This window comes from Delphinapterus leucas, chromosome 1 (assembly GCF_059928025.1).
Source record: "Delphinapterus leucas isolate spDelLeu-1000000601 "Yukka" chromosome 1, BTC_Dleu_Yukka2, whole genome shotgun sequence".
Classification (NCBI taxonomy): domain Eukaryota; kingdom Metazoa; phylum Chordata; class Mammalia; order Artiodactyla; family Monodontidae; genus Delphinapterus; species Delphinapterus leucas.
In genome coordinates, this window is record NC_143129.1 from 183,353,705 (window position 1) to 183,367,237 (window position 13,533).

General features: G+C 45.4%; 1 protein-coding gene across 4 annotated transcripts in view; it reads right to left on the reverse strand.

Annotated features, from left to right (window-relative positions):
• SLC25A33 (solute carrier family 25 member 33) overlaps positions 1-12,405 on the reverse strand; it is a 33,377-nt gene extending 20,972 nt beyond the window's left edge. For 2 of the 4 annotated variants that reach the window (XR_016389087.1, XM_089901835.1), the window contains exons 1-2: positions 12,087-12,405; positions 2,881-3,060 (exon numbers count right to left, since the gene is read on the reverse strand). Coding sequence is in view for 3 of the 4 variants with exons in the window: in XM_089901835.1 (XP_089757961.1) it covers positions 2,881-3,060; positions 12,087-12,142 (236 nt within the window). In the remaining variant the exon portion in view is untranslated. The remainder of the gene's footprint in view (positions 1-2,880; positions 3,061-12,086) is intronic. The other 2 variants (XM_089901829.1, XM_022598569.3) reach the window with 2 other exon arrangements.
• Positions 12,406-13,533: the final 1,128 nt, after the last annotated feature.

A 13,533-nucleotide genomic window follows, 5' to 3' on the forward strand; every position in this document is an offset into this window, starting at 1 on the left:
TCATCTGATAAACCCAACGGCTTCTAAAACTGTGAACAGACAACCTTGATGGGCTTTGTGGCATAGAGAAAAGGCCTGGATCTCTGTCCTCGGTTTACTATTTCCTGGATAAAGAGCTGGCTCTGCCCTAGCCTAGAGGTGATAAGTGGAAGAATCAGAAAGCAGTCCAATGATCCAGATGAGCCAGGAGGGTGGTGGTAAAGTGAAAAGTAGTCACCTTCCATTAAAGCATCCTAAAAGATATGCTTCTCATGCTGGTACACTGTCTGATGTAAGTACTGGGTAACAGGCTGCTTTCAGGACTGATTAACAGGAAATAACACATGGGCTTTCTCCAGATGAGAATTATGTAGTACGAGAGTCCCCTTTTTGCCTTGGCTACCAAGAAACTCAGTTATAATTCTTATGCTTCAAAAGTACAGAAAGTATGTATTATGATAGCAGCTAATATTTATTATTTACACAGTGGGGGGAGGACTGTGTGTTAAGCTCTTTATATTCAGTATCTTACTGGTGTGCCATGTTCTATTTGTCCTGAATTCTTGCTGTGTGACAGGCGGCATTCTCAGTGCTTGGGGGTACCTTGGTGGTCAAAACAAACCGAAGTCCCTGCCTCTGAGGTACTTCCGTTCTGGTGGGGGCAGGGAGAGAAAAGAAACAATATAAATAAGTAAACTACACTGTGTGTTGGATAGAGGTGAGTGCTGTGGATAGAAATAAAGCAGGAAGGAGGCACAGGGCGTGATGGAAGGGCTGTTTTCAACAGCATGGTCACTGCAAGGCCTTCCCGCAAAGGTGACAACTGAGGGCCAGCCATGCAGATAATGTCCAGTAGAAAGGCCCTGATGTGGAATGTTCCAGAGTTCCCAGTCTTTTAAAGGGACAGGAGGAGGCTGATGCAGCCGAAAGGGTTCGGGAGGGGAAATACGAGGAGGTGAAGTCAGGGAAGTAATAGGAAGGGTGGGTGACAGGGGTGCTGAGACCGGCAGGCCCCGGAAGTAGCTTTGGCTTTTACTGGGGGGTGGGGCATGGGCCTTGGAGGCATCTGGGCAGAAGCTTCTCCGCTGCTCCTGAGGATGGAGCAGGGGGCAAGGTCTCTCACCAGACCACTTAGGAAAATGGGTTGTCTTGCGAGCGGTGGGGGCACTGTTCATGTGTTTTAAAAGATGGAGAGGCTCTTCTTCCCCTTTGGTTTACATTTTAGTAAACAATTGTCCTAACTGGGGAAAAACATACATGGAGAGAGATTTATTGGAGATAGAGAGACAGAGGTACTAGGGGCGCAGAACACGCATCCTGAAACACTTGAACTAGAGAAGCAGTCCCATTTATCTTACGGGCTTGGCCCCGGTGACACCCTCAACTTCCGGGCAAGAGTTTCCCAGTTACAGTAAGTAGATGAATCCACTAGTCATGCGTTGTTGGCAAGCATGTAAGAGGAAGTTCACCTTGGATGTTAGCAGAGTTGGCAAATTACCTGTTTCACTAGGTCCAAAGCATTTTAAGTTCCTCAGAAGAAAGGCGTCATTTGAGACACTGCTAGTGACTACACTTATAAAAAGGCGAACTGAGATGGGGTGTCTTCAGAGCCATGTTTTTGGAGGAAACGGGCTTGTCTCTCTCCTTACTGAGAGCAAAGCGTGCCTCCCGTCTCTGTGCTTCCGCCTTCCCTGCGCCTGCCCCTAACTTTCTGCCTTTTGTGCCTCCCCAACCTTTCTCAGCGTTCAATTAAAAAAAAAAAAAAAAAAAAAAAAAAAGATTCTCTTCGAGTCTTGGGTAGCAGCCGCCTCTTTCCCGAGTTGGGTTTCTGGTTCTCCCACTTGGGACCTTGCCCTTGGCAGCTGGCCCTGCTGCCCAGTCTTGCCCGAGCTTGGATGCACCCTCATACGTGTGTTTGGCATGGGTGCCTGAGTGACTCAGAAGTCGGTTTTACAAACAAAACGTACCTAAAAATAAATTAAGTGCTTTCCAATCCATCCTGCCTTATCTAAAATGTGACAGAATTCTGCCCAAAGTGCGAAGCGTTGTGGTTATTACGACAGAGCACTTCCATTGTACTGCGTCTTTTTCTAACACTTCCCAATTAAACACGCACACTCATACACAGCTGTGTCTCTCTTGCGCCCATGCTCTCCCAATGGTCAGTGCTAGAGTTCTGAATGTCAGCGTAGTCAAAGTCAACTATCATTCACTGAACATCTCTTTTAAAGCACAAGGCCCTAAGCTAAAACGCAGACGTTGCCAAGCGCTCTTCTGAATTACTGATTTTGCCTTACACATAGAGACTGATAAGCCAAATTTGACCTAAGAATATTTAGCTACTTTGTAAACAAATGAGATATTTTAATGCAGTAAAAATAATAAATTAGGCAGATAGCCTAGGTATGAAACAAAAATTTTAAAGACCATTTTACTAAATATATACTTCAACTTTTCTATAAATGTAAAATTATTTCCAAATAAAAAGTAAAAAATTGCAACATTTTATTTCCATATTAATTCCTCTTAAAATATTCACAACCCTCCTCTTGTGTAATTTAAAAAATTTTAATTTCACTACCACCTCAGAGCTTCTCGCTAGCCCTCAGAAGATTTGGGGCAAGAGCAACACTTTGATGCAACAGTTTAAACATGGATGTTGGGTTTGCTTTGTTAGGTTTACTTTAACTGTCCTTGGACGTTGATCACGTGCACACAGGGAGCCCTCAGGCCAAGAGAGCAAGGTCAAAGTTCAAAGGTATTGGTACAGAAACCTAATTCTTAAATTTGGACAAAGCCTGTACAAACAGAACATTCCATCTGATGGGCCTGATAAACATTCTGCATTGACAGTGGGGGCGGGGGACTGGGGGTAGGAGTTGGAATTGCCACTGAACTTACTTCAGAACCTGTAAGAGTCCAGGCGTCACTGACGTCGGTCTCACCATCCCAGCTCCGCTGATGGTCCCCAGATGAACCTGAGGATAATAGACTGTCCGAAGAGCTAATCTTGAAGACTGCAACCTCGTCTTAATGACTTCTAGTGGACAAGTGAAAATAGCACCAACCGTGCCTCCACACCTGTAAGAGAAGAAATCACAACAGCATCAGAAAAGCTGTAACTGTTCTGTACACAGATGAAATGGGAAACTGAACTTTTCTCTGTTAAAAAAAAAAAAAAAGGTACCTATGTTCATCTCATAATTAGAGCATACCAAGAGTTTAAAAAAAAATTAGTTGAAATCCCAGCAGCTTAAAAAGATAACCACTGTTAGTTAACACGTTAGTACATCCTTTAGGGCTTTTCATTAGTGGTTTTTCAATCTCACATTTTTTTCTTCTTATCTAGATATCGTGAATGTCTTTCCACGTCAATAGACACCTACGCCACCATTTGTAATGGTTGCATACTATTCCTCTCTATCAGTGTAAAATATTTTAACCTATTTCCTACTGTTAGACGTTCATGTCATCTCCAATTTCACTCTCATGTTGCAATGAATATTCTAGAGAATGCATCTTTTCACAGTGAAACAAAATAGTTATTCAGGTAATGCTACTATTTTGAAAATCAGTATTTATTACAACCCAGATTTTCATTAAAATCTGATTAATCTGGACTCCATTGAAAATCAAACTAAAGCTTACTTTTTAATCATTACGTCCTTGTGTTTCCCTCAGTCAGAACTAATCAATTCATCCTCTGAGATGTCATTAGATGCACTGTCTCTGTGGGTCAGCGTTCCCCAAACTACCCTTTACAATTTGTTCATATTGAAATATTACCTGAACTTAAAATTTAAATATTTTTCACCTATTTATCCTAGAATACCTACTTTCATCTTTTCTTAAACAATAATATCCACGAAACTGCACGTCTGATGGGCTGGTTCTAGGTAACAATGTCCTGTACCATCTAAACCCACCCCCATACCACCAGCGACACAGGTTCTACTCTTTGGAAAACACTGAAGATCAGGACCTGCGTTGTATTCATCTTTGTATCCCTGGCATTAAAATGCACAGGTTCGGGACTTCTCTAGTGGTTAAGATTCCACACTCCCGATGCAGGGGCCTGGGTTCGATCCCTGGCCAGGGAACTAGATCCCACATGCATGCCACAACTAAGAGTTTGCGTGCCACAACTAAGAAGCCCGCGTGCCGCAACTAAAGAGCCCACCTGCCACAACTAACACCCAAGTGCAACCAAATAAATAAATAAATATTTTTTAAAAAGAGCCATGTGCTTGAAAAACAGTATAACATTTTAAACAATGGAAAACTTACAAGCTCCTGAGTAAGATAAAGAAATATCTGAAGTCAATAACCTGACTTCATGTCGCTGAAAAAAAATAAAAATAAAAAAATAAACAGAGCTTTGGGTAAATTCTTTCATCAGAAAGTCAAAAAGTTCCAATACGACACGGGTCAACCACCTTTGGTTTGTCCCCAGGTCAGCAGTGCTCCTTACCTCGGCCAACTGCCATCCACACCAATGCCACCGATCAGAGGATGGCCTGCCGGACGGTGCCTGCTAACAAAGCGAACGCCCAGCGATAGCGAGCCGGGCACCTCCTGGGGATGGTGGGCCACACTCACTCCACAGCCACCGTTCTACACATTACACACCGTGCCCAGGGCAGGGGTGGGGTGGTGAAAAGGTCCTGGCCTCCTTCAGGGCAAGCTGAGGCTCTCCAGGTGCCTCTCCCACAAGAGGGATGAGGCAGCCTCGCAGCATCGCGGGGAACAACTAAAAACTGGGAAAGCACTGCCAGCTGTAAACTGAGTAGCTAAGCCCTTCCTCATCTACCAGGAAAAAAAATCTTAGATGAAAAATACCCAAAGGACTTTTGTTTTTTTTCTTGGCTGCACAGCTTGGCATGCAGGTTGGCATGCGGGATCTTAGTTCCCTGACCAGGGATCGAACCCATGCCCCCTGCAGTGGGAGTGCGGAGTCTAAACCACTGGACTGCCAGGGAAGCCACCCCAAAGGATATTTTAAATCATTAAGCTGTGTTGGATACAAATTCACGAAAATACTCTTAATTAGAAGACAAGTTCTGACATTAAACTAAATTGTCCAAAGAATATTCTTCCTGAAATTTAAGACATTTCACAGCAGAATTTTAAACGTTAATCTTTCAGTTCAACTGCTTTTTCTTTCTTCACGAACCCCATGTACTGGACATTCATCAGTCTGAGGAGATAACATCATATGAATCAAAACACTGCCTTCTCTAGATTGGCTTTCCAAATTTTCTAGAGATATTTAGTCAAGTTGAGTCCAAAGCACTTCAGAGTACAACAAATTATATTCTTTGTAGGAAAAAAACCGTCCTGTCAATTCTCAATTCTTCAATGCAAAGACCTTCAATATTAGCCTGGACCCTCACCCGGTCAACTAGCTGGGATGAAGCCCCATCCACCGTGACTCTGCAGAAGGCATTAAGGGAGCTTTTCAGGAATCTCCATTCAGAGACGGTGTAGACCTCCGCTCTGTTGGCCAGTCCTCCCTGGCACTGCTTTTCAGCTGTGCTCCACCGAATCCTGCCTCTCCTACCCTTGCAGCTGTTCAAATTCAGTCTCGTGAACACACTGAGGGGACTTGGTCTGCTCTTCTGTCTTTTTTTTTCTTCCCTTCCTTTTAGGGCTCTCTGGGCACGAGGACTGGGAGAGAAGCAGTCTTATGTAAATTGTCCAGGTCTAGCTGTGGGTCCACCTGGCCATGTGTTACGTATATTGGTGGCCTCAGAGAACGTTATGAGTCAGTGTAAATGGTGTGCAGGCCTCCCTGGGGTGGCGCTCAATCTCCCCAAGAGCCCCGACACTGAGAACCCCTGTATTCGGCCCACCAGCAGTCCAGCCCCCAACCTCCTTTTGGCCTAACTTGGCCTGGGAACCTTGCAGGCAGCACTAGGTGTCCTTCCTTCCTCTGGTCCCCATGCTCCTTGACACCAAGCCAATGGAGCCCACTAGTGTCCTTCCACACCCACCATGAAGCAACAAGACTGGCACTGGGTAGGAAGTCAGCCCTACGTCCTTCTCAAGCACACCGCACTGCCCCTTCTCATGCTGCTGGCATGGGCCGATAATGCAGCAGCCTCCCACCTTCAGGAAGCCTCTGGACACAGAGCAAGGTGCCCATCTCTCAGCCTCACAACCTCCCTCAGTCTACAGACCAGTAGGGGCTGGTGACAGGGAAGGGGACAGTGACGGGAAAAGCCTCTCTCAACACTCCAAATGCCACAATGCTGACAACCATAAGCTTTCTGCTCTGCATATACAGCCTGGGGTGCAGCGGTCAATGGCAGTCAGGCAAATTCTGCCACCTCCTTCTAAGTCTTAGAGTAGGTTCAGCTGAGGGTCCGGGTAGCCAATGCTCAGAAGGCAGTAAAAGTCACATTCAACATTGAGTTTCATGGTGACGTGGTCCTGGCATCACACAGTCAGGAAACTGACTAATTCTGATTGGATACCCATATCCTGGACCACTAAAATACGCTAAGTACTCTCCTGAATCACCATCCTGCCACGTTGCTGCTTGTTCAGCAGTTAAATTACACATGTCTCAAAGCAGCCACAAGAGGTAGTTGTTCTCTGAAACCTATTTGCCTAATTTTCTTAAAAAAAAAAACCCATTACCTGTATTTTTCTGCACCTTTTTCATCTTTTACTACTTGTTCCTTCCCCTTCCCCTCATTCTCTACCTTCTCTCATTCTTCCTGCCCAGGACTGAAGTCTTGTGTTTATTACATAAAGATGTATTTAACTGTTTACCTTTACCCACATAGGGCTTGCTTGTTTCTTCCACCTGTGGATTAGACTCCTCCCCTCCACTTTACAGCAGAGCAAAACTGGACTATTAACTACTACAGTATGTACACTACATTAATCTACAATCTTTATGTGATCAGAGACAAAATTTTTAAATTATGTACACAAATTTTTACCTTTTAACTCTGAGTTTCAAGCAACAAGGAGGATTTTAAAACCTAGATGTTTTCAACAAGAAGCTGTTTTCTATACACTCACTCATTTTAGACACTAAAGCCAAGACCAAGATGCTCTTTATTATAATTGCTACCCAACTGATAGTAAACTGGTTTCCAGACTCACAGCTTATACATTAACTACAATATGGATTCTACTAACTAATAATACGGCCAGACACCCCGTGATCCCAATCTTTGGAGCTTTTGGTAATTTCCTCCTTTCATCTGCTACCTCTATTGTCACTACTTGAAAAAAAAGAGTGCCTCTTTATACACAATTGTCTGGAATGTTTTATTTGAATACCTAGCATAGGGCTTAGAAGACTTTGATTATGCAAATTCTGTATTCACTCAGTAAAAGCAAAACACGTATTTTTTGATGCAGGTAACTATCCTTTAGATGCCATTTTCTATATTCTACCTCATTTAGAAAAAAAAATCTGAAACAGCACCCGAATAAAAAAACTCTGTAGGCTTCCCTGGTGGCGCAGCGGTTAAGAATCCGCCTGCCAATGCAGGGGACATGGGTTCGAGCCCTGGTCCGGGAAGATCTCACATGCCATGGAGCAACTAAGCCCATGGGCCACAACTACTGAGCCTGTGCTCTAGAGCCTGCAAGCCACAACTACTGAGTCCACGAGCCACAACTACTGAGCCCTGTGCCACAACTACTGAGCTTGCATGCCATAACCACCGAGCCTGCGCGCCTAGAGCCCGTGCTCCGCAACAAGAGAAGCCACCGCAATGAGAAGCCCGCGCACTGCAACGAAGAGTAGCCCCCGCTCACCGAAACTAGAGAAAGCCCGAGCGCAGGAACGAAGAGCCAACACAGTCAAAACTAACTAAATAAAATTAAAAAATTTATTTAAAAAACCTCTACAGTACCTGCTGAATCTGAAGAGAATCATTATCTTTCACAAACACACAAATCCAAAATAATATTACCTTATGCCAATTCAGTTTCAGCAAATCTTACTACAGAACCATGTTCATAATTCACAAATAAAGTACTGCTTTTCTTTATTTGGGACAATTTAACAGGCCACATCAATTAGTTACTCATTAAACAAGTATCAGTGAAGTATCTCTAACATACGGGGTGGGCAGTGTACTTAGGATGGACCAGTGAAGAAAACAGACACGGGTGCTACCCTCATGAAGCTTAAATTCTAGCAGGCATCTTTCATCCAAACACAATAAATTTTTTTAAAATGTCACATATATGAAATACACTGGATGAAATCAAAGTTAATTTATAGCTTTAATACATTTATATAAGCCTTATATAAGATAAATGGGCACACTATATCAAAACTTCTTTCTTCATTGCAAATAAATCTTGCATCTTCTCTACATCGTTCCTTAGCAGATATATTAACGTGTCTAACACTTCAAAACTGACCATTAGCTGATACAGATTAAATCGGCAGGGACAAGGGCAGTATAGGAGTATACCAGGTGACAGCTGTCCGTAATGGGGGGAAATACTGAATTATGAACATTATCTTAGGTTACATATTTTAAAAACCTTAAAGACATACCGTATCCCCATTAAAATACATTTTAAAGGCTATGTAAGTACATTTAATGACAAAACCATGCCATAAAAATAAGACTTAATGCATATTATCGAGGCCATCAACCTCTAATCTAAGGGCAGCTTCGCACAGCTATTTCAGGTGCTGAGTACTCTCCTGAATCGCCACCCTGCCACGTTGGTTGCTTGTTCAGCAGGCGAAGGACGTCACTAACACTACACGCACAACCAGAATTCCCAAGTCATTTGATAGGGAAAGTTTAAGAAGAGATTTTTCTCAACAGACATAAGGCCTAGACACAGAAGGGCCACTTTCGGAGGATTTCAGTGTTTCTCTTAATGGTCTGGTTTAAACAGTAGAAAAGGAATGACAGGTTTACAAAAAAATTTGTTTAGGTTTTTTGTTTTGACAACAATACTACCCAGATTCTGCGATAGGAGGAAAGCAGAAAACAGCAGAATCCCTAAAAATACTAAAAATCGACATCAAATGAATGAGGTTCCCTCACATAGAAGCAAACCACCCTAAGAGATGGCTTATGAAGATGCTGGTAGCTAGCAAAAGCCTTAAAAATGTGTTTTGACTCAGAAATTGTACTTCTAATGGTTTATCCTAAGGAAATAATCAGACAACTACACAGGTACACATAAGGATGTCCAGTTTATAAAGGCAAAAAATTAGCAACGAAAGATCAGAAAGAAATTATTTAATCAGAATAAATTAGGTAGCCCTGTCATAAATCACTGTAAGAGCCTCCCTGAATCCCTGTCACTGGGCTTGGAAACTGTGTTTACCTTCTTCACTGCGACCACAGAACAGTAACGATCGACTAGGAGTACACTCAGCGAACTCACTACCATGCTGCCATCAAAACCCAACATATTTCTAAGGAGGAAGCAATGTATAAAGAATGGGAGCCTATTTTATTTTTTATTTTTTGTGGTACGCGGGCCTCTCACTGCTGTGGCCTCTCCCGTTGCGGAGCACAGGCTCCGGACTCGCAGGCTCAGCGGCCATGGCTCATGGGCCCAGCCGCTCCGCGGCATGTGGGATCTTCCCGGACCAGGGCACGAACCCGTGTCCCCTGCATCGGCAGGCGGACTCTCAACCACTGCGCCACCAGGGAAGCCCGGGAGCCTATTTTAAAATTAACTATGAAATTACATTTGGCGCACATATACACACACAGACCTGATTCTTAAGTGCTTATTTCTAGGTGTTGGTTTGTGGGTGTTTCTCCTCCAGTTCTCTTCTTTCTTAAAGGGCAACACTATGTTAAAAAGATACCTATTACAGGTTAACTTATGAGTATTTTTGCCTTGCAAAGAACTCATAAAACTGCTTAAAAAATTTTTAAGAAATTTAAAAGACAGTGAGTTATTTTGGGTGTAGTTTTTACTTTCCAGGATCTAAAATTAATTTTCAACTATTCATAAGCCTGTTACACCTGATAAAAATATTTACTCAGTATCATTAGTTAGTTATAGCATTAAACTTGTTTGATGTTAGTTTCCAACGGCTAGTCAATAATCAGGAGAAATGTCACAGAGCCCCCCCTTAAAAAGCAGGGGCTCTGACTCCTTTTCAAAGAAAGTACTCAGTTCTTTGGAAAGAGGCCAGCTTAACAGTGGAAACTAGTTACTTGGAGCAAAGCAACACAGCACTCTACCACACAGGGGGGGACCACTGCGCCACTGATTTTCACTACATGACACACCCATTTGATACTTAGCTCCTTTAATGATTTTCCCTAAAAGAAATGGAAGTAGTATATTTTAGGCTAGTGGGAATGAGTCGAAATCCAATTAGTTACTCTGAAAGCATCCTTTTCGAAGATTTATTTTCTTTCTTGCATATCTGCAAGGAATCCCGAACTGCTAATGAAGGAAAGGAACCCTATTAACTACAATAGCCCCAGGCACCCCTCTAATAAACTCCAAGTTTTAATCAGTCCAGAGCTGTGCTGGCTCCCGCAGTTTTCCTCCATCACAAGGTAAGAGGCTGGTGCTCCGGGAGGAGAATCAGCACCCAGAGGGCACTGTGAAGGGCGTGTAGGGAGATTCATGTCGACAGGGGAATCAATTACCAAGCAAGCCTCACAGAGGCTGCTCCAGAGCAAGTAACTCTCCCAGTTCGGAATACAAGACTTTTTTTAAAGACCACCTCACTTAAAAACTGTAAATCAAAATCACTGAGTATAAAATCATTAAAAAGGAAATGATTAGCTATCCTTCTTAGCTTGAGAAATGACTTAAATAACATGGTCAACTTGTTTAAAATTCCCCACAATGACAAATTAATGTACTGTCTTAATTTAGGAATCCCTCCCCAAACCTTGTGTTACTCTCAAAGTAAGTATCAAGGGGGAGATGAAGCAAAAGGAGGGGGATTGATAGGGAAGAGCTGAATGAGAAATCGTTCCTGTGTATGAAGAACCACCAATTTTCTGACCGGAGAAACAACGTAACTGGGTAATCCACTACGATAAAAAGTACAGAGCGCTCAGGAACACTTTCATCATGGTCATTTTTGCAAATAAATTCTCAACCATTACTTGTTTGTAATAAGGAACATATCTGGGTAGTAACTAAAACACTAAGCTGCAACTAAAATACACAAATCAAGATAATAATCCAGGATAAATTCTACTTTATGCAGAATGTCCTGCACTTAAAAATGGCTGTGCCAGGCCTGTGAGGTCCTCAAATAAGACTCCAAACATCTACAAGACTCCAAAAGGACCTAAAGGTTGTATTAAAAGAAAACAAATTACTAATACAAAACATTTTTACTTTTATTTTCTGAAAGAAACAAAAACACCAGCTCCCTTCCTAACCCCCTACCACCCCACCTCCCTAAAAATACGTTGCCTCCACTGAAAAAATTCAAGGTGCCATGACGATTAAGCTAATGATACTTTCAAAACAGGGCACATCTTAGATTTAATGTTGTTTCTGACGTTGGACGCTTCAACCAGCAGGTGAGAAGCATTTCAGCACACCTTCCCGACTCCACTTAGTCCCGAGGTCCCCCATCAGCTCTCCCACAGGTTGTTGACCGCTGCATCACGGTTCACTAGCACTTTCCAGGCCCCTGCTGATGCCCAATACCGGCAGCCCTCTCGACCATCTGAACTCGCCCCTGCGCTACCCTGAGGGACTCCCGGGCCAAACTAAGCATCCCCAAGACCGCCCAGAGCCTTCGGGAAAAGGCCCAGGAGGAGAATCTAGGCAGAGGGTCGTTAAGTGCAGCGTGGCCAGGCAGGACCGCCCCCGAGTGACACTCGTCAGACCAGCCACTAACTGTTTAAAAGGAGAAAAAGCTGGAGGTGCCGTGGGGATGGGGATGGGGATGGGGGTGGGGGTGGGCGTGGGCGCGGCGCACGCGGCGTAAAATCACCCTCTGGGGATGCGGCCAGGAGGTGGGACAGGCCCTGCTCCCCCCGGGGCTCCCCACCACCCCCACGCCGGGACTTCCTCTTTCGGCAGGCGGAGCTTCAGCCCCGGGAGGGCCGGTAACCGGCCCCGGCGCACCGAGGGCGCGGGGCGGGGGCGCGGAGTCGGGCCGGGACACTCACCCGCCGGCGAAGAGGTGTAGCAACGTGTTCTCCTTCTGCTGACTGCCCGTCGCCATGGCCGCGCCGGCTCCGCGGCCCGCAGCCGCCGGGTGCCGCGGGCTCGAGGCGGCTTGACGGATGCACGAGGCGGCCTCTCCGCTCTCCCGGTTGTCCTCAGGCGGCCGCCGGCACCGCCTCCATGCGCGCGCGCCCCCACGACTGGCTCCCTCGGCCCGCGCCCTCTGCCGCGTGGCCACAGGCGCCTCACCTGCCTCTGCGGCGCGAGCCCGGCAGTCAGCGGGAGCCCAACGGCCAGCGGGAGCCCGGCGCGCCGCTGTCACGTGCGGGGGCCGGGCCGTGACGTCACTAGGCGGCGCGGGCCCGGGGCGGTGCGCGGCGGGGGTGTGGACCCGGATCCCGCACGCCCATTGGCTGGCGGGCGGACATGGGCGGGGAGACTGCCTGAGCCAATGCGCGTGAAGCGAGAACCGGCCAAGGCTGCCTGGTCCCTGATGAGGGAGGTACAGAAACGGGGTCTTCGTTGAGCGTTGTGAGACCCTGCGCCTGGCCTTTTTCCCTTTTTTTAGTCAAGTTTACTTTGTGATACGCTGTGTAAAAAAGTATATAAATTACATATGACATCTCACAGCTCTGTATTCATCGCCCAGTTTAGGGGAAAAACAAGATCCAAATAGCCTTAACCCCCAGTGTACCCGTGGTATCATTTTGTGTATCTTTGATTTTTCTAGAAATAGCATTATATGCTGCGATACGGTTTTTGGCCTCTTTTCTGATCATCTCCAGCCCAGATTTCTGAGCTTCTCTATCCGAGCTGCTTCTCTGCTTGTATGTCCTTGGGTCACCGCCAAACTCAGCCTGGCAACTTAACTCCAAGTCTGGACACACAGGCCTTCCTTGGCCCCCCTTGCAGCACACTCAACCACACGACTCTGCTTAATTTCCTCACATAGGCTTCTGCAGTTACTTTGTTGTTTTATTTGTGTAAACTGTCCTTCCGCCCCTGGAGTGTAAGCTTCAGGATTGCAGGGACTTTGTTTCTTTTGTTCACGGTTTTTCCTGACAAGGTATCTGCCACTAGCAATGCCCAAGAAACGAATGAATAAATGTCCTGAACAGACCTTGTGACTTAATTCTTCCCCTCCCCCAAACCTGTCTGCTTCTTGTATTTCCTGTCCTGGAAGATGGTGACACCATCATCTGCACAGTCACCAACGCCAGAAACTTTCCTGTTACTTTGGACTCCTCTGTCTCTCCCCTACCCCCCCCCACCCCAGTCCACCTGGCACTTCTGTTTCCTGGAATTCTCCCAAAGTATCCCCCTCTTTGTGCTCCTTCCCCTGCTGCTGCTGGTTTCAAGTCCTCATGTCTCTTGTAACAAAACTCTTCTACCTGCTCTCACAGGCCAACCCTTGAGTCTGTTGGCCTCCACTCTCACCCCTCTCCAGAG